Source organism: Schistocerca nitens, chromosome 4 (genome assembly GCF_023898315.1).
Source record: "Schistocerca nitens isolate TAMUIC-IGC-003100 chromosome 4, iqSchNite1.1, whole genome shotgun sequence".
In the NCBI taxonomy this organism is placed as follows: domain Eukaryota; kingdom Metazoa; phylum Arthropoda; class Insecta; order Orthoptera; family Acrididae; genus Schistocerca; species Schistocerca nitens.
In genome coordinates, this window is record NC_064617.1 from 934,996,998 (window position 1) to 935,017,198 (window position 20,201).

Consider the following 20,201-nt stretch of genomic DNA (forward strand, 5'->3'; position numbering starts at 1 on the left):
TGAGCAATTTTCATATAGATAATTTGAAGCAAAGTTGGGCGAAAAAATAGCCGTTTTAAAAAAAATGCGAACTTTAGTTTTTTATATCTCCAAAAGTAATTGTGGGATGTATATGAAACTTTGCACACCATAACTCACCAACACAAGGTCTTAGAATATAAAATTTCATTCTCCTATTGCTTTCCATTATTTCACAAATCTAGGGCGAAGTTGACGATTTTTCAAAAGTGCTAAAAATGGGTATTTTTAGTCAAATTTTTCAAAAAAGTGTTTTCTCCAAACTCTTCTAAACTATGGTCATTAGAAAGAGCATATTCTAAACTATCTAGAAGAGTGGATTTGGTTTTGCAATGCAAGCATATAAGGCCCTAAAAAGTAGCATCATCAGAGAGGTGCACTGGAAGTTTGAACACATTTTTCTGGCACTCAAATTATACCTGAAACCTTTTATTATGCCTAATAAATGTTTGTTAGTGCCTTGAATAATTGAAATAAAAAGATCTGGTAAATAGGCAAGGAGACTGTCAGAAAAACTTGAAAACTATGAGAAGTAGCCCTTCTGCTTTTATCGTAAGTGTTCATCTGCAATATGAGAAGAGTTTTATGCAGATGAACACTTACGATTGAAATAAAAAGATCTGGTAAATAGGCAAGGAGAGAGAGAGAGAGAGAGAGAGAGAGATATCATAAAGAATTCAATGAATAATAGCTGCATATTTTTGGTGCTTCTCAAACTTGTAAATATTTACAAGTGGAGAATGAAGACCTAATTTTTGGATTCAATTGTATAAAACATTTTTCCAAAAAAGAATCGGTTTGCTTGAATCATACATCAAGGGATGTAAATTTTCCAATCAATATTGCAGAGATTTTAATACCTAGGTGTTTTAACCTGTGAATTTTTGTCTTACAGTTATTAGGGAAACATGTGAAATTGGTTGGTTAAACATCTGAGAGTTTTAATTTTGTATTTAATCACACTTAAATGTAGCCTACTACCTTAGTAAATACATAACCACTAGTTTATAGAAAATATAATGGCAACAATTACTTTAACAATCAGAGTGTTTCATTATTGAGAGCCTTGTTTGAACAATCAGTATTTCAGTGGTGTGTTTGCAGCATAGTGAGTGAGTGGGTTCTCTTGACTGAGTGTGGCTTGTTAAGTGATTCATAAGACCATTAAAGTTTGTAATGTAATTAACAAAAAATTGTTTTGATTGTGTCTTTTATTGCATTATCTCTTATTAGATTTTTCATTTGTATTATACATTGTGTATAATTTCATTCAGTAGCAATTTCTCTGAAATTTAAGCAGATTATAATTTGCACTTACAGGCCAAATACATTATTTAGTTACTGATTAAGAGATGGATGCAGAAGGGAACAGCATACCTTCCTGCTCAATTGGGCAAGAAGATAATGGAACAAAGTGTCATGTCACTTTCTTTGCCAAAAAAGCTGCTTTAAAATGGTTTGCGGATTTTAGTGATGAGGAAAAAGAGTTGTTGGTTTGACATTCTGAAGCAAAGCTGGACAATAACTCTCAAGTTTGCCTACACCATGGAGCCCTGTTATTGACACAATAAAAAAGGTTACAAAAAAAATGCTTCAATCCCTTTGGGAAGGTGAATCATAATGTTAAGGCAGGAATTCACACTCTTGATACTGAAACAGCTAATAAGGCTTCTGATATGTTGAAGAAACAGCTTGTTAATAACATAAACCCAAGTCAGAAAATTTGTCCGGCCTGCAGGACTACCTTAAATAAACACTTGAACAAAGCTTTATCAGCCTCATCATCACATTCTGATGAGGACTTTACACCAAAAGAAGAATTACATAGTAGCTTATTTCACCCCTGAAGAGAACAGTAAGCAACAGAGATAAACCCCGATATGTGAAGAAGAAAATTCAGAAGGCTCAAAATGTGATTGAAAACAGAATTGTAAATGCAATGGGAGTAAACCGACAAATTGAAGATGCTAATGAAATTAAGGAATGTGGAAACTGTGCCGACTATGCACATTTGCTGACTGAACTGAAAGCCAAGATGCAGAATGCAATTCATAAAGAACAGATGCAAATTTTAACCTTGGCACCTGTAAGTTGGACAGTCAAACAGCAGCTCAGTTCGGCATGTCCGAAAGAATGGTGAAGAATGCTCGAAAGATTAAGGCAGAGAAGGGCATTCTGGCACTTCCCGAAAATAAGCAAAGCAGGAAATTACCAGCAGAAGTTGCTAGTAGAGTGCGAAATTTTTTTGAAGATGATGAGTATAGTAGGGTTTGCCCTTGAAAAAAAGATAGTATTTCAGTTAGACTTTTAGATGGAAAGACATACATGCAGAAAAGATTGTTACTTTGCATTTTACGGGAAATGTATGTTATCTATAAGAATATAAATGGTCCAGAAATAGGGTTCTCAAAGTTTTGTGAACTTAGACCCAAATAGTGTGTAACAGTAGGATCAGCTGGAATGCATGCAGTTCGAGTCTGTGCAATTCACCAAAATGTTAAGCTTATGCTTAGCGGAGCTGGTATATGTGAAAATTATAAGGAGATTCTCAGCAAGGCAGTTTGCAGTTTGAACTCTAAACAGTGCATGCTACATCGCTGTGAAAGGTGTCCTGGGGCCGAAGCTATAGCATCTGAAATTGCCAGCTATTTCCTAGATCATGAGCCACAGGAAGTTATTATGTTTGAGCAATGGATACATACCGATCAGGCCACACTGCACACAAAGCAAATGGTAGTGGATGAATTTATTGAAGATGTAAAAAACAAAATATGGAGTCTGTCATGCCATCATTACATTACCAAGCATCAAAGCTTGCATCTTAAAGGCCTTAAATGTCGTCTGAAAGACGGAAGAGCTTGTTGTCCTAATGAATTTTGCAGAAAATTATTCTTTTATCATTCAGGATGCTGTGCAAGGCTTCCACTGGGACAATAGTCAAGCAACAATTCATCCATTTGTTATCTACTTTCATCAAAATGAGAAAGTAGAATATTTAAGTTTTTGCATTATCAGTGATTGTTTGCAGCATGACACTATTACAGTTCACGTATTTATCAAGGAGCTCATCAAATATATAAAAGCATGGTTTGCACAGATATCCCACATTCATTATTTCAGTGATGGCTTCAGTGCTCAATATAAAAATTTCAAGAATTTCCTAAATTTGTGCTATAATAAGAGTGATTTTTGAATGACAGCCAAATGGAATTTTTTTGCTATTAGTCACGTGAAATCACTTTGTGGTAGGATTGGAGGGACAACAAAGCGGTTAGCAGCAAGAGCAAGCTTGCAACGGCCACTTAATGAACAAATTCTTACTCCCCTAGATCTGTTTCACTTCTGCTCTGAAAACATTAATGGAATTAAATTTGTTTTCATCAGTAATCAGCTACCAGGCGTGGCCCCTATGGCAATGGGAATGCAGGTTTTCTCAGGTGAAATGAAACTAGCAGTGTTTAAGCCACCATGGACCATAGCAACTCATTTATACACTTCTTTTCCATCAGTAAGCTGGTGTTGTTCACTAAACAGGCAACTAATAATTAGATGATTATGCAAATAAATTTTACGATTTACTTTCATTCTTAATAATAATTGTGTGTGTGTGTGAGGACTTCTTATTTCACTTACTCCAGACATTAATAAACATGTATAAGGCAAAATAAAAGATTTCAGGTATAATTTGAGTGCCAGAAAAATGTGTTCAAACTTCCAGTGCGCCTCTTTGATGATGCTACTTTTTAGGGCCTTATATGCTTGTATTGCAAAACCAAATCCACTTTTCTAGATAGTTTAGAATATGCTCTTTCTAATGACCATAGTTTAGAAGAGTTTGGAGAAAACACTTTTTTGAAAAATTTGACTAAAAATACCCATTTTTAGCACTTTTTGAAAAATCGTCAAATTCACCCTAGATTTTTGAAATATTGGAAAGCAATAGGAGAATGAAATTTTATATTCTAAGACCTTGTGTTGGTGAGTTATGGTGTGCAAAGTTTCATGTACATCCCACAATTACTTTTGGAGATATAAAAAACTAAAGTTCGCATTTTTTTTTTAAACAGCTATTTTTTCGCCCAACTTTGCTTCAAATTATCTATATGAAAATTACTCAGAAATCCTTTTCTTAATATTTTACTTTAAAGAGCTCTAAAGGTTGTATAAGATGGCCAAGTTTTGTTTCTTTCATGCAAATACTTACAGAGATATCTCATCTCAAAGTTGCTGAAAATTCAAGGACGCACTACAGAAAGCTGTGCTATGATATTAAACAAGTGACTGTATCTCCGGAAGTATTGAATTTCTGAAACTGAAACTTTACCAGTGTTCATTGAGAACATGTGTGAATGTTCATACAAAATTTCATCAAAATCCATGACGGTCATGTGGGAGCCTCTAGACCACTTGGCATGGAATGACCCGATAGCTAGACTGTAGGTGCAACCACAACTGCGGGGTATGTATTGAGAGGCCAGATAAACATGTGGTTCCTGAAGAGGGACAGCAGTCTTTTTAGTAGGTGCTGGGGAAACAATCTGGATGACTGACTGGTCTGGCCTTGTTACATCAGCCAACATGACCTTACTGTGCTGGTACTCCGGACAGCTGAAAGCAAGGGGAAGCTAAAGCTATAATTTTCCTAAGGGCATGCAACTCTTACTGCGCTTGAGAGAAGTGTGGGGGTAAAAATCGTAGAGGGAGACCAAGAAATGAAGACAGTAAGCAGATTCTAATGAATGTAAGTCGCAGTAGTTATTTGAAGACGACAAGGCTTGCACATCAGACCAGTCTTCGGACTGAGAACCACAACAACAACTAAAAAACATGCAATACGACCATTAGTAGTAATGATATATTTCAGTTGCTAATCACATGATAGTAGTCATTCTGAGAGTCTGCTCAAGGACCACAGTATTTCATATCATTGGTTTCTAAAGGTTTGTTAACAAACAAAAGTAATTATGAAATTGAAAATCAAATTACCCAAAAGAGGAAAGGTCTCTTGAACCCCTGGAAAAATTTTCCTGTTTGATTCTATATCGGTTATACCAAAGAACTTACTCTCTCTCTCTAGTAGCAGTTCTTCATTGGCCACTGGTACAATCATGCACTCAAAGCAAATGGATACAGAGACATGTCATTCTATTTTCATTCTCCATTCTGGGTATTGTTGAACACTATTACATTACATTGAATGAGTTGTAGCTGTCTGTACCTGACCTGCCACTCCTTTCTAACTGCCCCCAACCTACCTCTTTTCTCTCCTTGACAAACGATCTAATAATTCCGAAAGTTAGGATTAATGTTTACACTTTTGTGTGGGTCTACAGGTAATAAGGAAATTTCGTCACCTTAAGTTAAGTGCTGGTCATCCACACTATATCTTTTTAACTATAGATCTTGTTACATAACAGATAGGTACTAGACAGTCATTGTAATATTCTGAGGCAGAGTAATGCAATAATTACTTTTTTTAAATTATATATCTTGTTACATAAAAGATAGGTACTAGACAGTCGTTTTAATATTCTGAGGCAGAGTAATGCAATAATTATTGTAATGATTCTAAGATAATGTTACAGACTTCATTTTGATATTCATCAACACTTTCGAAACATCAAGATGTTACTCTATCATATTTCATCATGTCAAGCCTGTAAACAAATGTTGCCAAAGAAAAGGTTAAGGCAAGTTTCTACACACAGTGTCGTGTGTAGGTTTCTTTCTTTTTTTTTCTCTTTTCTTTTTTTTAACAATAAATAAGTAAATAGCATGGCTGTTGTAAGCTGAAAGTTAATTAAACCATTTTTGTCTCACCAGGTACTAGGTCATGTTTATAAATTTTATTTGCAACAGAGAAACCCATGCACAGTATTGTGTGCAGAAATCTGCCTCAGCCTGCTTTTGGCACCATGTACTCACACCTAGCGCATTATGAACATACAGATTTGTGCAGCTGCCTTTGAAAATAAAATCCGATACTTTGAAACTAGACATGTTATGAAAAAAAGAGTAAATAAAGTAGATGCTACTAACAAAGTAATTTCTTAATGTTTCCAGAATGAATTTTCACTCTGCAGCAGAGTGTGTGCTTTTATGAAATTTTCCTGGCAGATTAAAACTGTGTGCCGGACCAAGACTTGAACTCGGGACCTTGCCCGCGAAAGGCAAAGGTCCCGAGTTCGAGACTCAGTCCGGCACACAGTTTTAATCTGCCAGGAAAATTTCTTAATTTCTCAATGCTGAAATTTTGCCGCTGCAGAACCAACATTTCCATTTCAACATCATGGAGATAGTTACACATAAAAATTGAAGAGAGATACTTCCTTCCACTCCAACATATATCTCATCGCAATACAAGGAATCTAACAGCCACCATATAGTTATTGAAAATTAATTACTACATCCAATCCCCATCACCAACTGTTTCCAGTAAAAAAAGAGACACATACTCCCAAAACTGATCTTTTAGTTGTTGTTACTATTTCCAATCATGAGAGTCAAACAAGGAACACGAAAATAAATCAGAAGCAATAAATTATCAGCATGCAAAACAAGATTTGGTACGCCAAGGCTATCATTGTTGACAATGATAACTGTCACACTCCAGATAGCTTAATCAGCAGGTAGAGGAGCAATGTATAAGAAACAGAAATGTCCACAGAAAATGATATATATAGGGTGTCTGGGTTAAACACAGAGTAATAGAAAATGTAATAACCTGAGATGTAACTGAGATATATATTGGCAGAGTGCTTCTACAAGTATTGTAAATCAAAATGCTGTGTGAGTTTGCTTGTGGCAGTTGGCATTGCGTGCAAATGCACATAACTGCTTTGTTCATGTACATGCACATTGGTAGCCACAAGGACTCCACAGTAGAAGGTGTTCTGAGCACTTTCTCTTGTAGAGCTAAAGTCTGTTACACTGGTACAGCATCATTTTCGGCTTGTATATGGGCTGTGACCACCTGATTATGTTTCCACTTATGTAACAATCAAGAAATAGGGCAAACGGCTTCAGGAAACTGGGAGTTTGCTTTCAATGTTGGCCCATCACACTAAACATGCAATTCCGGACACTATTGTGAATTACTGTAATTTCTATGCCTTCCAGCGGAGCTCTCGTGAAGTCAATCCGACAAACAAGCATACCAGACACCAGTTCGTGATCTACCAGATCTGCATCATCGTGTTGGTGCAGCTATCACAATTGTCATGCCACTAATGGTGTGCATATAAAGGTGTAGTAGGTGTGCAAGGAAACATTATGAATTACTGTATTTGTACAAACATATTATCAATATATATATATATATATATATATATATATATATATATATATATATATATATATATATATATATATATATATATATCAGTTCCTCCTCAAGTTATTACATTTTATATTATTATACATGTAACTCGGATACCCTGTACATAGAGAAAAAGAAATATATCAGACATGAAAAAAGGCTGTTATTTTTCCCTCTCTGCTACCTGTCTCACTGCTGTGGAACTTCAGTCAAGTAAAAAAGGAATCAAGTCTCAAAAGCCTTAGATTTATTTAATATAAGTTATATTTATTTTGTACTTAACTGAACTTGTTTGTCATTGCAAACAATCATGACAATCATGGAACATATCATTCCATCAAATTAACTTTTTATTTATTTATTTTAACAAAAGGACACTGGACTAATAAGCTATCTTGCATGGCTGTTTAGCTCTGCCCCAACTGTTTCTGATACTGATGACAAGTAAGTAGAGATTGTGAACTGTCTGTTACATGTTGAGACATTATTGTGACTTTTAAATTAATGTTTAATTAAAAAAAAAAAAAAAGAGTTCCTGTGATAATGAGAACAGACCTCTCTTGACTGTCTATATTTTCGGAGAAAAACATACAACACCAGACAAATAAATTATGGAAAAGGTAGTAAAAATGAAAATTCTTTCATAATCAGCAACTTTTCTAACAATATACAGCAAGAACATCTTGAAGTCATCACTTTTCATAAAAACACCCGATGCTGTATGTATATCTCTTTGTTATTTTTCATCAATAGTGGGAAATCAAAAATAATGCAGCAAACCAATTAACTTGAAAATAAATCTTCTGTCATAATTAGAAGGAAAAGTATGCCTTTTTTTACCCTTAACTACTTCTCCCTGCTCATTGCAAAATGAGTAATCTATTAAAAAGCTACTACATGCTGAAAAAACTAACTTGTCTTTCAAATTAAATATACTTTTCCAGAAGCCAAACTAAATGTGCCACACAATGTTTAATATTCAAGAAAAACACAAGTCAATTGATTGAAATGTAACTTTATGAATCAGGACGGTTTTTATCAAACATGTATAATCTCTTTCAAATGTCAATAAACATACATTCTTCATTATTAACATTTCTCACAGTTTCTGTCCCATTTATTGGCATGTGCCCTTTATGTGAGACAATGATGCATGAAAAATTAAGGTAACAGTCTTACTATGATGCTATACACTTCTAGAACAACAAATCTCAATACCTGGTGTCCAACGCGCAAATGATTATGACTTATGAATCTGAGAGGTCTTCAATCACATCCACCAAGTCTTTATGCTGTCTTCGTATGTGACGAATCTGGTGCGACTTGCGCTTACATCGCTGGGGACAAAATGGGCACTGAAAGGTAGGCTCCTTGCCACATTCCCACTGAAGATGCCTCTTCAATGAATCCTTTCGAACATATGTCCGTCCACATTTTGGACATGGAAAAACACCTCTCGATCGCAATGCACGGAGTGAAGATTTATCCTCTGATGCTGGACTGGAAAGTTCTTCGCCTCTTGTCGTAGACCAACCAACCCAAGATTTGACGTCATCACTGGTTGAGTCTGCAAACCACAGAATTAACTATGTTAATCAGAAATTAGGTACAAGATTAAGCAGACTCATAATAATGTAAAAAGATAAGTATTTTGCAAATTGCTTGAGCTGTTACCAATGAAGATGAGCCTTATGTCTCTCACCCATAGATAATGAAAAGAACAAGTTTTGATGATTTGTAGATAATTCATTGGCAAAACAATTTTTTTTTTCTTGCGAAATGAGCAACTTAACTTACTTACTTACTTACTTGCAGTAAGCCAAATCAAAGTTGGTGTGTTATGAAATGTACAACACTTAGTGTAATGACATTACCTTTCAGTAGAGAAAAGTTTCTTGAACTTTAAAGCTCTTGACAACGAGAACTACTGAGTTGTTATAAAATTAATAGGTAACTACACTTTGAACACAACCCTAACGTACCATGCTCCATGTCCACACCACCCATGTCTCTTTAAACAAACAAACTACCCACCTTTCTTTCTTTACATTGACATAAGAAGAAGAGTATTAGTATCACTTATTAAATTGTAATGAAAAAAATTAAACTTCTTCTTTTGCACTGACATAAGAACAGAAGTATCGGTGCCAGTTATTAAATTGTAATGAAAAGAATTAATCTTAAAAAGCCTTAAGATCCTCCTGCTAATAATAAAAGATTTTAGCATATTACAGAGGACAGTTTGGTTTCCGTAAAAGGCACATGAAATGTCTGTGCACAAGAATTAAATAGCAAAATACCTCTTTATACTGAACACAAAACTACCTTTAAGTACAATAGCAAAAATAATGCACTAAACTACTTCATGTTCCACTATGGATAATCTCCTGAAAATTTGCACACCAAAAATTCCATAAACAACTTTTGAAACTTCATGCATCTGAAAAGGCAGTCTTCACAAGAATAAAATAATGTGATTATGTTCATTTATTTACTTTTCCAGATAAAAATTGGTTAATCCAGTGGATCACTGTCTCAAAGTACACGTTTTGAAAAAAAATAGTATCCTCAACATTACACTGGACCAGCATTAATAATATTATCTTTTAGTATCAATATATGTTTGTACGCAGCCCCCTCTCTCTCTCTCAGTAACGAACAGTACAATAATTAGCAGCCTTTTATTAAAGTGAAATGTGGAGGAGAGAATGCAGTTGTGCAACAATGATTACAATTGTTCTGTCTTACAATTATCATTACATAATGGTGTAGCTTACTCTGGAAACATCAATACACAGCTAACTGGACAATATATTTGAGTGTTGACAACTGTATACAATATTTCAAGATATGAAGAGGTAAATGTAGAATTACTTTAACACAAATAATATTTCAACTGATACAGATATCGACAGTTCACACAATTAATAATAAATACCTTATGATTACAGAATTGGTTCAGTTTCCGCAGCTGGCTTGCTAAAGAAATGTCTAAAAACAACAAAGATCATTATCAAGCAGCATTATGTTTTGACAGTTATCAAGGTAGAAACACAGATGAACAAACATCACCCCCAAAGTGTAATAAAAATAGACACAGCAGGACATATAAAACGCTACTCAGTCAGAAACGTCAACACCCTATACTAAAAGTCGTCCATTAACTATCATCATTGATTACCAGAAAGCTATACAAATAAATCAAATATAGTGGCCATGTATCACAGAAAAATCAATTCACATGGACTGATATAATTCAGTTTTTTATCACATACACAGCAAAAACAAATGTACAGGAGAAAAACCTATTCTGTCTTCTTGTGAATATTTACGAAACATATGCTAATCCTGCTGGCAATTACTATGAACTGCAGAACAAGACATAGTCTGAGGCATGATGACATACTTGTTAGCAACCTGTAACAATAGGGTTTAAATTACAGAGAAATAATTCAGATATATGGCATTAGCATTAAAACGTGTCTTAAAATACAACCATATGGACCTATGACAATTTTGATAAACCCTATACTTCCAAGTACCCCAGCATCTTTGTCAGATGGTAGCCAATATATGTTTTTGAAGTTGGTGACTAACTGTACATTTTTCCTATTTTCATATATAATCTGCTCCTCGGAGCCAATCACATTACAAGCGAAAAGAGAATGTCTAATACTAAAACTTGTTCTACCAATACCTCACATGCACTTTTTAACAGTTTCCTAATTTTACTGGCAACAACACTTATTACATACTGTGTTTGATCTTCAAATAAAAGACCTGTAACATAATTTCTAAATGCATATTGACATCAAATACTTCAACAAGTCAGTCAAATCTTAGGACACTTAGAATTCTTGTACTATTTGGAACCATGTCTCACAGCTGAGAGCTAATTTGCTTTCCCATCTTCATAATATTTTTAAATGGGCATGTTCATGACTATGTGACTGACTGAATAGCAAAGGTTGTCCCAATACTTAGTGCGTGATTAGGAAATGAATGCATATCCTTCTTTCTCAGGAATCTGTATACTCAAACAGCACAATCTCAACCTTTTCTTTGCTTTCCAAAAACCCTAATTTCTCATCATGCAGTGTCAAAATACGACTGGGTCACCAATGCAAATACAATGACCCAATTTACTTATACATACAATAAAAAGTGAATTTATCACAGAATTCGATGTAACGGAAATAATTTACACTCTTAAAAACACAGTTTAAAAAATCGACAAAGGTTGCTTTCAAATTATTTGTTGTGTAAGACTTGCAACAAATTATTTTTCTGTCTATAAAAACAAGCTGTGTGTATGTGTGTATGTATGTGTGAACGTGCTTGTGTGTGTGTGTGTGTGTGTGTGTGTGTGTGTGTGTGTGTGTGTGTGTGTGTGTGTGTGTGTGTGTGTGTGTGGTGGGGGGGGGGGGGGGGTATCGATGTGTTCTTGATTTGTTAGCACTGAAATATAGCTGGATTTTATGGAAAAAAACACAACAGATGATCTGAGCAGTTTATAACTGCCTTTAATAACAACAAATATCATTTCATCTAATTACAAAAGCAACTATGGCAGTAACATTCCAGATTCAGTCAATCTATATTCTGTTCAACAGTACCATATGCAAGCAGCACTACAATAGTTAACAGTATTGTTTCACACTTGAAACAAATCATAAAACAACTACTGAAGTACACGTACACTATTTTATACAATCGGTTCCATAGGATGAAACTTTTTAATATGGCGAATCAGATTGCTCTTTTGAGTGCTCTGCCTCGGGCAGTAGGGACACTGAAACTGTGGCAACTTGCCACACTCATGTTTCACATGTCGTTGCAAGTTCCCCTTAAAGCGGTAATGTTTGCCACAATTAGTGCAAACAAAAGGTTCTGCACACTTTGAAGATATCTGAAACTGAGGTTGCAGAGATCCAGCAATGTAGTGGCAGCTCTGTAGAGACGGATGCCATGCGCTGGGACCTGTGAACACTGAAAAGTAGCAACACCATCAGAATTTAGATCTTTTTCCCCTTATGCAAATTACAGGAAGATTTGGCCACAAAAGACACATTCCCTGAAAATAAGTCTCTCCAAAATATGTTAAACATATACTACCCTACATCATGGTCCTAATGAAGACTACACAAGGTGATCTGTAACCATGTAAGTATAAGTATTCCAACATTCAGTTTTAAAGCTTTATTGATTTCCTTTGCAACATATGCTCATGTCATTTAGCACAATATTTACATCTCAGTTACAAAAATATATGGAAGTCAAAAGTTTCAACATTAATAATTCCATTTCTGTTCAGAAATCATCACGTGTTTAGATGAAACATAGTATAAGATAGCAAGTAATCTAAAATAAAATTAGTTTAACGAGTTATTCACAAAGGAGAGGCTTAATGCATTGAACAAATCCTCAGATACTGAAAGAGAAAACATCTTTTCACCATTTAGTAACGAAATCTCAGTGTTCTTGACATGCGTAGACATACAAGATTTCCAGTGGAATCCAACTCACTAGGACGCGTCAAAATCAATGTTTTTCTAAACTTTCAATCTCAAAGAGCATGAGTCAAATTTTAGCATATGTCTGCAAATTTAATTTTAATCTGCATTCCTCACACTGTCATAGTCCTGTTATACAAACAAGCACCTAAAGAGAAATACAACAAAATAGTGCCATAACAATGGCAAGTATGTGATTAGATTGTAGTAATAGTGACAAATAGGACACAGTGTTAGCAGTGACATTTCCATTCCTTTAGTTTTACACAATAAACTGCTGAAACCAAGATACACTAGCAAATTTAAAACAAGTCTGGTACTAAAAAATAAAATGCAGTTCCATCACATTAAACTTCATGGTGCTACAAATAAAATATTACACAGTGAAGAACAAAAGTACCGAGAATAGTGTAACGGTAATAAATTTCAATGCAAACTGAGTAGAAATATCAATTTCCATTTTGATGAAATTAATTATATATGAAAAATTTAATACTTACCAATTTTGGAACACTGTTCAGTAGGTAGTTTTCATCTTTAATGTTCACATTTATATTTAACATGTATAAATTCCAATGAAATTCTGAAGGGCTAGGAATAGACACTTTGTAGGAACACAAAATGCAGTGACATACCAGGCCTGCCCCAATTCACATTGTAAAGTTAAGTAGGGCTACACAATGTATATAATTTCCAATTAACAATTTAATAAAAAATTACCTGTGAACAAAGAATCCAAAATCACAAAATTCAAAAAAAGACAGGATAGAGGATTTCAACAGTCATGTAGAAACACATAAGCCAGAGGTCAATAAAGATCTTGCTAATTATGCGGATTTTTTCCCGGTGTGGGTGCTTCTTCACTATCTTTTTAAAGTGCTCATTTACTCTCAACTCCCCCCCCCCCCCCTTCTCTCTCTCTCTCACTCTCTCATTTTGCAGGTCAAACAAAACAGAAATTAATCATCTCCAATAGACTCACAGCTAGTAAAACACAGTTATCTTTCAATTAATCATTAAGTTTGTAAAGTAAGGACACAATGGGAACTTAACAAAATACAATCCTGGTGATTAAATTTAATGATTGGTTGTAATTACCAAAGAGGACATTTTGTTCAAGTGAAACTATCCCTTACCTGGGGAATCTACATACACATCAGATTGTACAGTTAAATCATTCAGCCTTGAAGAGTGCTGCTGCTGGCAAAACATTTCTCTGGCCCCTTCTTAAATAATGCTCCTGTCTGACATTTACCAAATAGGTCATTAGTGATTAGCGCAAGTTTAGTTGCCACAAGAATGTTGAAGGGAGTCAAAAACGATTGAAAACCACAGATAATTTAAATCTGCATGATTGGACAGTTTTAGATTGTGTTGTGGGATGAATTGCCAAAATCAACTTATATGAATGCACAATAAACACTGTGGTAATGTGTACCATAGCCTGATGCCTACATTTGCGACATATTTAAAGCACTTTTGTCATCAAAACTTAAACTACAAGGTAAATTCCAAAAAGCTTTACAAGGTAGTAGACAAATTTCCAGCAAGTATTTTGGTGCTATTAAGAATTATAGTCCAGCTCCAAGGTTAAATGGTCACCATGCTATGCAGAGGACCACAGTACAATTATCACTACCATCAGGGAGTTTTTTTCCTGTGATGGGAGGATGGAATAGGTTGCACTCAGTCTCGTGATAACATATGAGGAGCTCCTTGAATGAAAAGCAGCAGCTCCACAGTATGAGAAACTGACATCAGCCAAGGGAGCTGTGGGCTGACCAACTGCCTCTCCATACCGAATCAGAATGACTCTGAGCAATGGCAGAAGACAAAACAGTGGCCAGTGGGCACCGAATGGCCCATCATGGCTAGTATGGTGGCTGGTTATATACATACATAGTAAATAAACCAAAAAAAGGGAAGGTGGGAGGGCACTACATATTGTGTATGCACATTGGGCAACTAATGCTATATGTAACCTAATGAAATGCTCAGGAGATGCTATAACATGTTTCGCATACTGAAAAGAATTAACCTTACCACTGCATAAACTCATTCACCACCTCATGCTTGCAGCTTACAAAGTTAGGGTTTAATGTCCAAACTGAAGTCAACTGAACCTACTGATGCCGGAGGTCAGTTTTGTCCTGTAATGTAACGATGACATGTGAAATCAATACACACAAACAGAAAGGGAATAGAAAACTGGTAAAATTTCTTTAGCATCTATATTAGTCTGGAATATTGGTTGTGGAGATGGGCCAATATATATATATATATTTTTTGCACACACTGTGCATTCCATTAATACATTTACATCCCTATCAAAATCCCTATTTTATCACTGTGGTCTGATGTTCTCAAGTTTTTAATAACAAGCACTTCCCCTGCTCAAAATTCTCTATTGCCATGGAGGTCTGGTTGTGCTTTATTCAGCTTAACGGCAGTCCTAGATACTATAAAACATTTTACAAACATATTAAATGTATCCAGAATGAGATTTTCACTCTTCAGCGGAGTGTGCACTGAGATGAAGTTTGGAAAGTAGGATACGAGGTACTGACGGAAGTAAAACGGTGAGAACGAGGCGTGAGATGTACTTGGGTAGCTCAGATGGTAGAGTACTTGCCCATGATAGGCAAAGGTCTCGAGTTCGAGTCTCGGTCCGGCGCACAGTTTTAATCTGCCAGGAAGTTTCACATTCAATGTAAACAGTCCACAGCGCCAATTACCCTCAGTATCAAAAATTCAAAAAATTAAAATGTGGTAACTTGATGATGCATCTTGTTCATGTAAATATTGTAATACACTTTAAACTGTAGAAATCAACGACTGTGGCAGCACAGAATAAGCATGGTCTTCAAATAAGGTTATTGATATGTAGCTGCTAAAACACACAAGTACACTAGAATGTCTACGCTTGTTAGCTTTTATAGAGTTTTGAACTCCAGTGTTGAAATTAGTACGAATTCTATTTCATTTTAACAGACTAATGAGATCTCAGTGGATCATACTGTGAATCTCTGATAGTTTTATAGCAACAGCAGCATTTCAATACAACTATTATTATTATTATTATTATTATTACTAGGCCTTGATCTAATTACGAAAAATGTTATTTCAATAGGTGTTACACTCAAACATTAAAATAAATAATCAGAGAAGACGTGAAAACAAATGTCGGTGTCCGTCTGAAAGTTACAGAATACAAAAACTTGTCGTCTGTAAGCTAAGGTTACACGCTACCTTAAATACAACAGTACAGAGTATACACAATTTTCACATTTGCACGAATCATGAGCGAATCTACAGGTGACAATACTATATGTGTGTGTACAATTATTTAGGCCTATTTTGTTGTGATGTAGGTACACAATTAACTACTGTTAATATATATGTAAACATCTAGAAATCGCCTCATCAAGTTCTGCTTTCCAAAAGTAAAACTTCTGTTAGGTTGAAACTGACTGTGTTGGAAACTACAATATGTTGTGAAATTTCGATTCCTACAACCTGTCATTTCCTGTTGTAGCTGCTACACTAGGTTATAACTAGAAGCTAAAATATACGTCAACAGACACTAAAGAATACCATGTTAACTAAGTATCCACTTAAATACTTGTTTATGTAAAATGGTTAAATCATTAACCATGATTGTGTTACAAAAAATCAGTTGAGCTGTCAGTACTACCTTATGCATCCGTATGGACAGATTCGTTTAGTTTCGTAACCATTAAGCAGTTCGTAATTCCTGACACTAAAAGAATTCTCAGCCAGGTTATGGCTGCACGCCCACAGGCTTAACATTCGCAGAGACGCCAACGCTTTCTGAAGAACTGAAAACAATTTCCACTGCCACTGTATAAACGAAGAATAACGGCAATCCTCATTCTTAAGTACCTAAAAATTTCTTCGTCCCAAAAACAACCAAGCATCACTGTAAACAATTCACTTTGTATACACAAAACTATAGACAACTGGACAAAGATGCTATAAACTGAGGCCAAACAAAAAGAATGTGCGCACAAGTATTTCTTTCAATTGAACAATGTTGATAGTATTGTCACCGTGGTATTGTTAGGGTTGGACCTTTAAAAAAAAATCCAATAATAGATGTAATAATACTGAGTTTCACTCAGCAGTGTACTCAAAAGGATTATATTCAAATTGACACCGGCGTAAGTTAGACCCTTGCAACCTAAATTTTCCGAAATTATGTGCCCGCACCTTATAAATATTGAAAATCTTTTAGAACGTTCTAATATTCGTTTAAGACTTCAAAGAGTAACTGTTGTGGAATGTGTTGAAAAGAGGTAGCAATATTTTTCAATAGGAATTAAGAACAATTTTTTTCTTTTTTCTCCTTTTTATTGAATTTCACTAGCTTTAGATTTCAGCTGTACAAAGCCAAGTTCACAGTTGCCATAATTATTGAATGAGCTTCATTCTTTTTTTATGATTCAGAAGCAGCAGTACGTTTCAAGTTAGAGAGTACTGTTACCGCTTTACCACAAATATCAATTAGTGATGTCGCCTTGCTGTAATGACCTATTTTGAGAATGATTGTTTCCAGAAAATACCTACAGGTTCATGGCAATGACATGACTTTCCCTGCGGATAATGCTTTATACCAAAATTATATGAGAGAAAGCAATCATTGTGTTAAGGTTTATAGACGAAGCAAGAACGGTCTTCCGTAGCGCACGAGGGTAAACTTTGCAATTACGTTACTAAGAATGACAGGTACTAGGGTAAAAAGGAGTCATACGCCACAGATATCATCGCAGAAGACGCTTAGGGTTTAGTCAACGCTGTGCTTAAATTCGAGATGTATGAGAAGCCTTACCTCTGGCCTGAGTTGACAAAATAAAATATCCTCCGTAACTTTATATGTGGATTTAATTTGTTGCCTACATAATCTGTTGTGGCCCCAATATGTCACGGCAAGAACCACACCCATACATTACACTGTTTCATATGGCGGCTTTTGACAGTTTACACGACCTGGCACACCCAGTGGCAAATGCTACCATCAAGATACAAACAGCACGTTTTGTGTGAGCATCAATTAAAAAGAAGTTTAGGGAATGGACCTGCGCTTGCCTACAATGTCAGCGCTGCAAGGCAGCACGACACGTCCGTGCGGAAATTGGGAATTTCGCAAGACCACCAGCACATTTGTCCATGTGCACCTGGACTTAACAATAGTGGGTCCACTCACCGTTGCTGATGGCTATAAATACATGTTAACTGTAGCAGACAGATGCACGAGATGCCTGGAGGCCATTCCTGTCACTAACATGGCGGCGGAAACGCCGCCCCTTCATATCACTTGCTAGGCCACCATTTCGAGTCTACCCTGTTCAACGAGTTAACCAACTTATGTAATTTGTAATTTAAATTTGGGGAGTTAAAGGACACTGAAAGTAGCTTTTGTGTGTCATCAAGGAAGATGGAATGGAAGCATTACTGCTGGTTCTCCATGGATTATACACCGCCTACAAGTGGACTTAAGTGCTTAGATGGCAGAAATTGTTCATGGGGAACTACTGAGAATTCTGGCTGACTATCTAACCATTGCCTCATCACTAACACCAACCAATCTCTTGTTGCTAATAAATGAAATTCGTGATCGCCTGGAAACAATGAGAAGACCGATGATACCAAAGCACAGTGAACACTCAGTTTTCATGCAGAAGGTGTTGATGGACTGTGCACTTGTCTTACTTCACACAGATGCAGTCAGAGCACACTGTACCCTCCATATACTGTACCTTATCGAGTAGTATGACACAACACCCATACTTTGGATATCTCACAGAATGACCAGACCATTAGAGAATCCATAAAGAGGATAAGTCCTACATGGGTTTTACAGGAAACTGAGTACTATACCACTCAATCAGAAGAGAAGGTCCATGGTTTGGAGTGTACTATGCATCATGTACCAGAATCCACGTTGAGATGGCATGGAACTACATCATGGCTGCCCACATTGGCTCCCACATCTCTACAATAATAATAATAATAACAATAATAATAATTTTATTGTCATTCGGCCATTACAGCAATAGACAACGCCATATACATACTAAAATACAATTAATAGTTTGAAAGAAACAACAGGTTTGTTGTTAACATTATAGTATTATATTACAGTTGATAAATTCTCTTATGTCATAGAATGGGTGGAGGACTAGCCAGTCATGAATTGTTTGTTTGAATAATTGTTCAGGTAATTCTTGAACAGATTGAGGAAGATTATTAAATAATTTGTACCCCATGATTTCGTAGCTGTTGAGTGACTTTGACAATCTGTGGTAAGGAATGTAGAGGCACCTATTCCTTCTTGTATTGTGGCTGTGTACATTTTCTCTGGTTTTTGTTTCTGGTAATTTCTTCTTCGTATAAATTAGAACATAGTATATGTACAAGTTTATAACAGTCATGATTTTCTGTTCACAGAACAATGGTTTACAGTGTGCCTTATATGCAGAACCAGTAATTATCCTAATAGCTTTCTTTTGCAGTATTAATATGTCATGTACACAGCTAGAGTTCCCCCACAAAATAATTCCATATGTTATTATGCTTTGAAAGAATGAAAAATAGGATGTTCTAACATATTTTTCAGGAACACAATCCATAAGTCGCCTTAACGGGTAAATAACTCTTGACAATTTACCACTAATATATTGTACATGTTGACCCCAAGATAATTTATCATCAATGTATACCCCCAAAAATTTGACATAACTTGGATCATCCGACAGAAGCTTGTCTCTAAGACTACAGACCATCTGCTGTGTTTTGTTTTCATTCAGCAGGAATCCATTTGCCTTGAACCAATAGGATGCTTGGTCAATTGTCTTTGCTGCACAAGTTTTAAGGCTATTGAAATACTCACTAGCATGAAGAAATGTTGTATCATCTGCATACAACACAGTGGTGGACTTGATAAATGACAGCAGATCATTTAGCATTATCAGGAACAAAAAGGGGCCCAGCACAGATCCCTGCGGAACACCTACCTTGACTTGCTCTATACTCGACATTTCTCTCCCTACACAAACAACTTGCTTACGATTCTGAAGATATGATTTTATTAATTAAGGCTGTTATGTCTAATGCCATAGAATTCCAGTTTTTCTAGGAGTTGCTTATGCTTTACACAGTCAAAAGCTTTGCTTAGACCACAAAATGTGAGTTGAGCATAGCCCTTATCCTCAAACACTTGATGTAAGTATTTGACTACAAAGTATATAGCATCCATAGTAGACAACTTTTTCCTAAAACCATACTGAGATTCACTAGTTATTCCTAATTTTTCAAAATAGACAGATAGCTGT

At 35.6% G+C, this 20,201-nt stretch overlaps 1 protein-coding gene across 5 annotated transcripts; it reads right to left on the bottom strand.

The window, feature by feature from the left end:
* Positions 1-8,340: 8,340 nt before the first annotated feature.
* Positions 8,341-16,838, bottom strand: LOC126253571 (longitudinals lacking protein-like). Of its 5 annotated transcripts, XR_007546000.1 has the most exons (4): positions 16,544-16,838; positions 14,893-14,999; positions 13,350-13,569; positions 11,863-12,325 (listed from the first exon to the last, which is right to left on the bottom strand). XR_007546000.1 is itself a non-coding variant. In XM_049954992.1 (3 exons), exons 2-3 carry the CDS (start codon positions 14,906-14,908, stop codon positions 12,042-12,044), a joined length of 291 nt encoding a protein of 96 aa, XP_049810949.1. In that variant the 5' UTR covers positions 14,909-14,999; positions 16,544-16,838; the 3' UTR covers positions 11,863-12,041. The 5 variants fall into 5 exon arrangements, 3 of the variants coding, with proteins under 3 accessions (XP_049810949.1, XP_049810948.1, XP_049810950.1); XR_007545999.1 differs by lacking the exons at positions 13,350-13,569; positions 14,893-14,999 and adding an exon at positions 8,341-8,903 and having other exon boundaries at positions 12,036-12,325; XM_049954992.1 differs by lacking the exon at positions 13,350-13,569 and having other exon boundaries at positions 11,863-12,316.
* Positions 16,839-20,201: the final 3,363 nt, after the last annotated feature.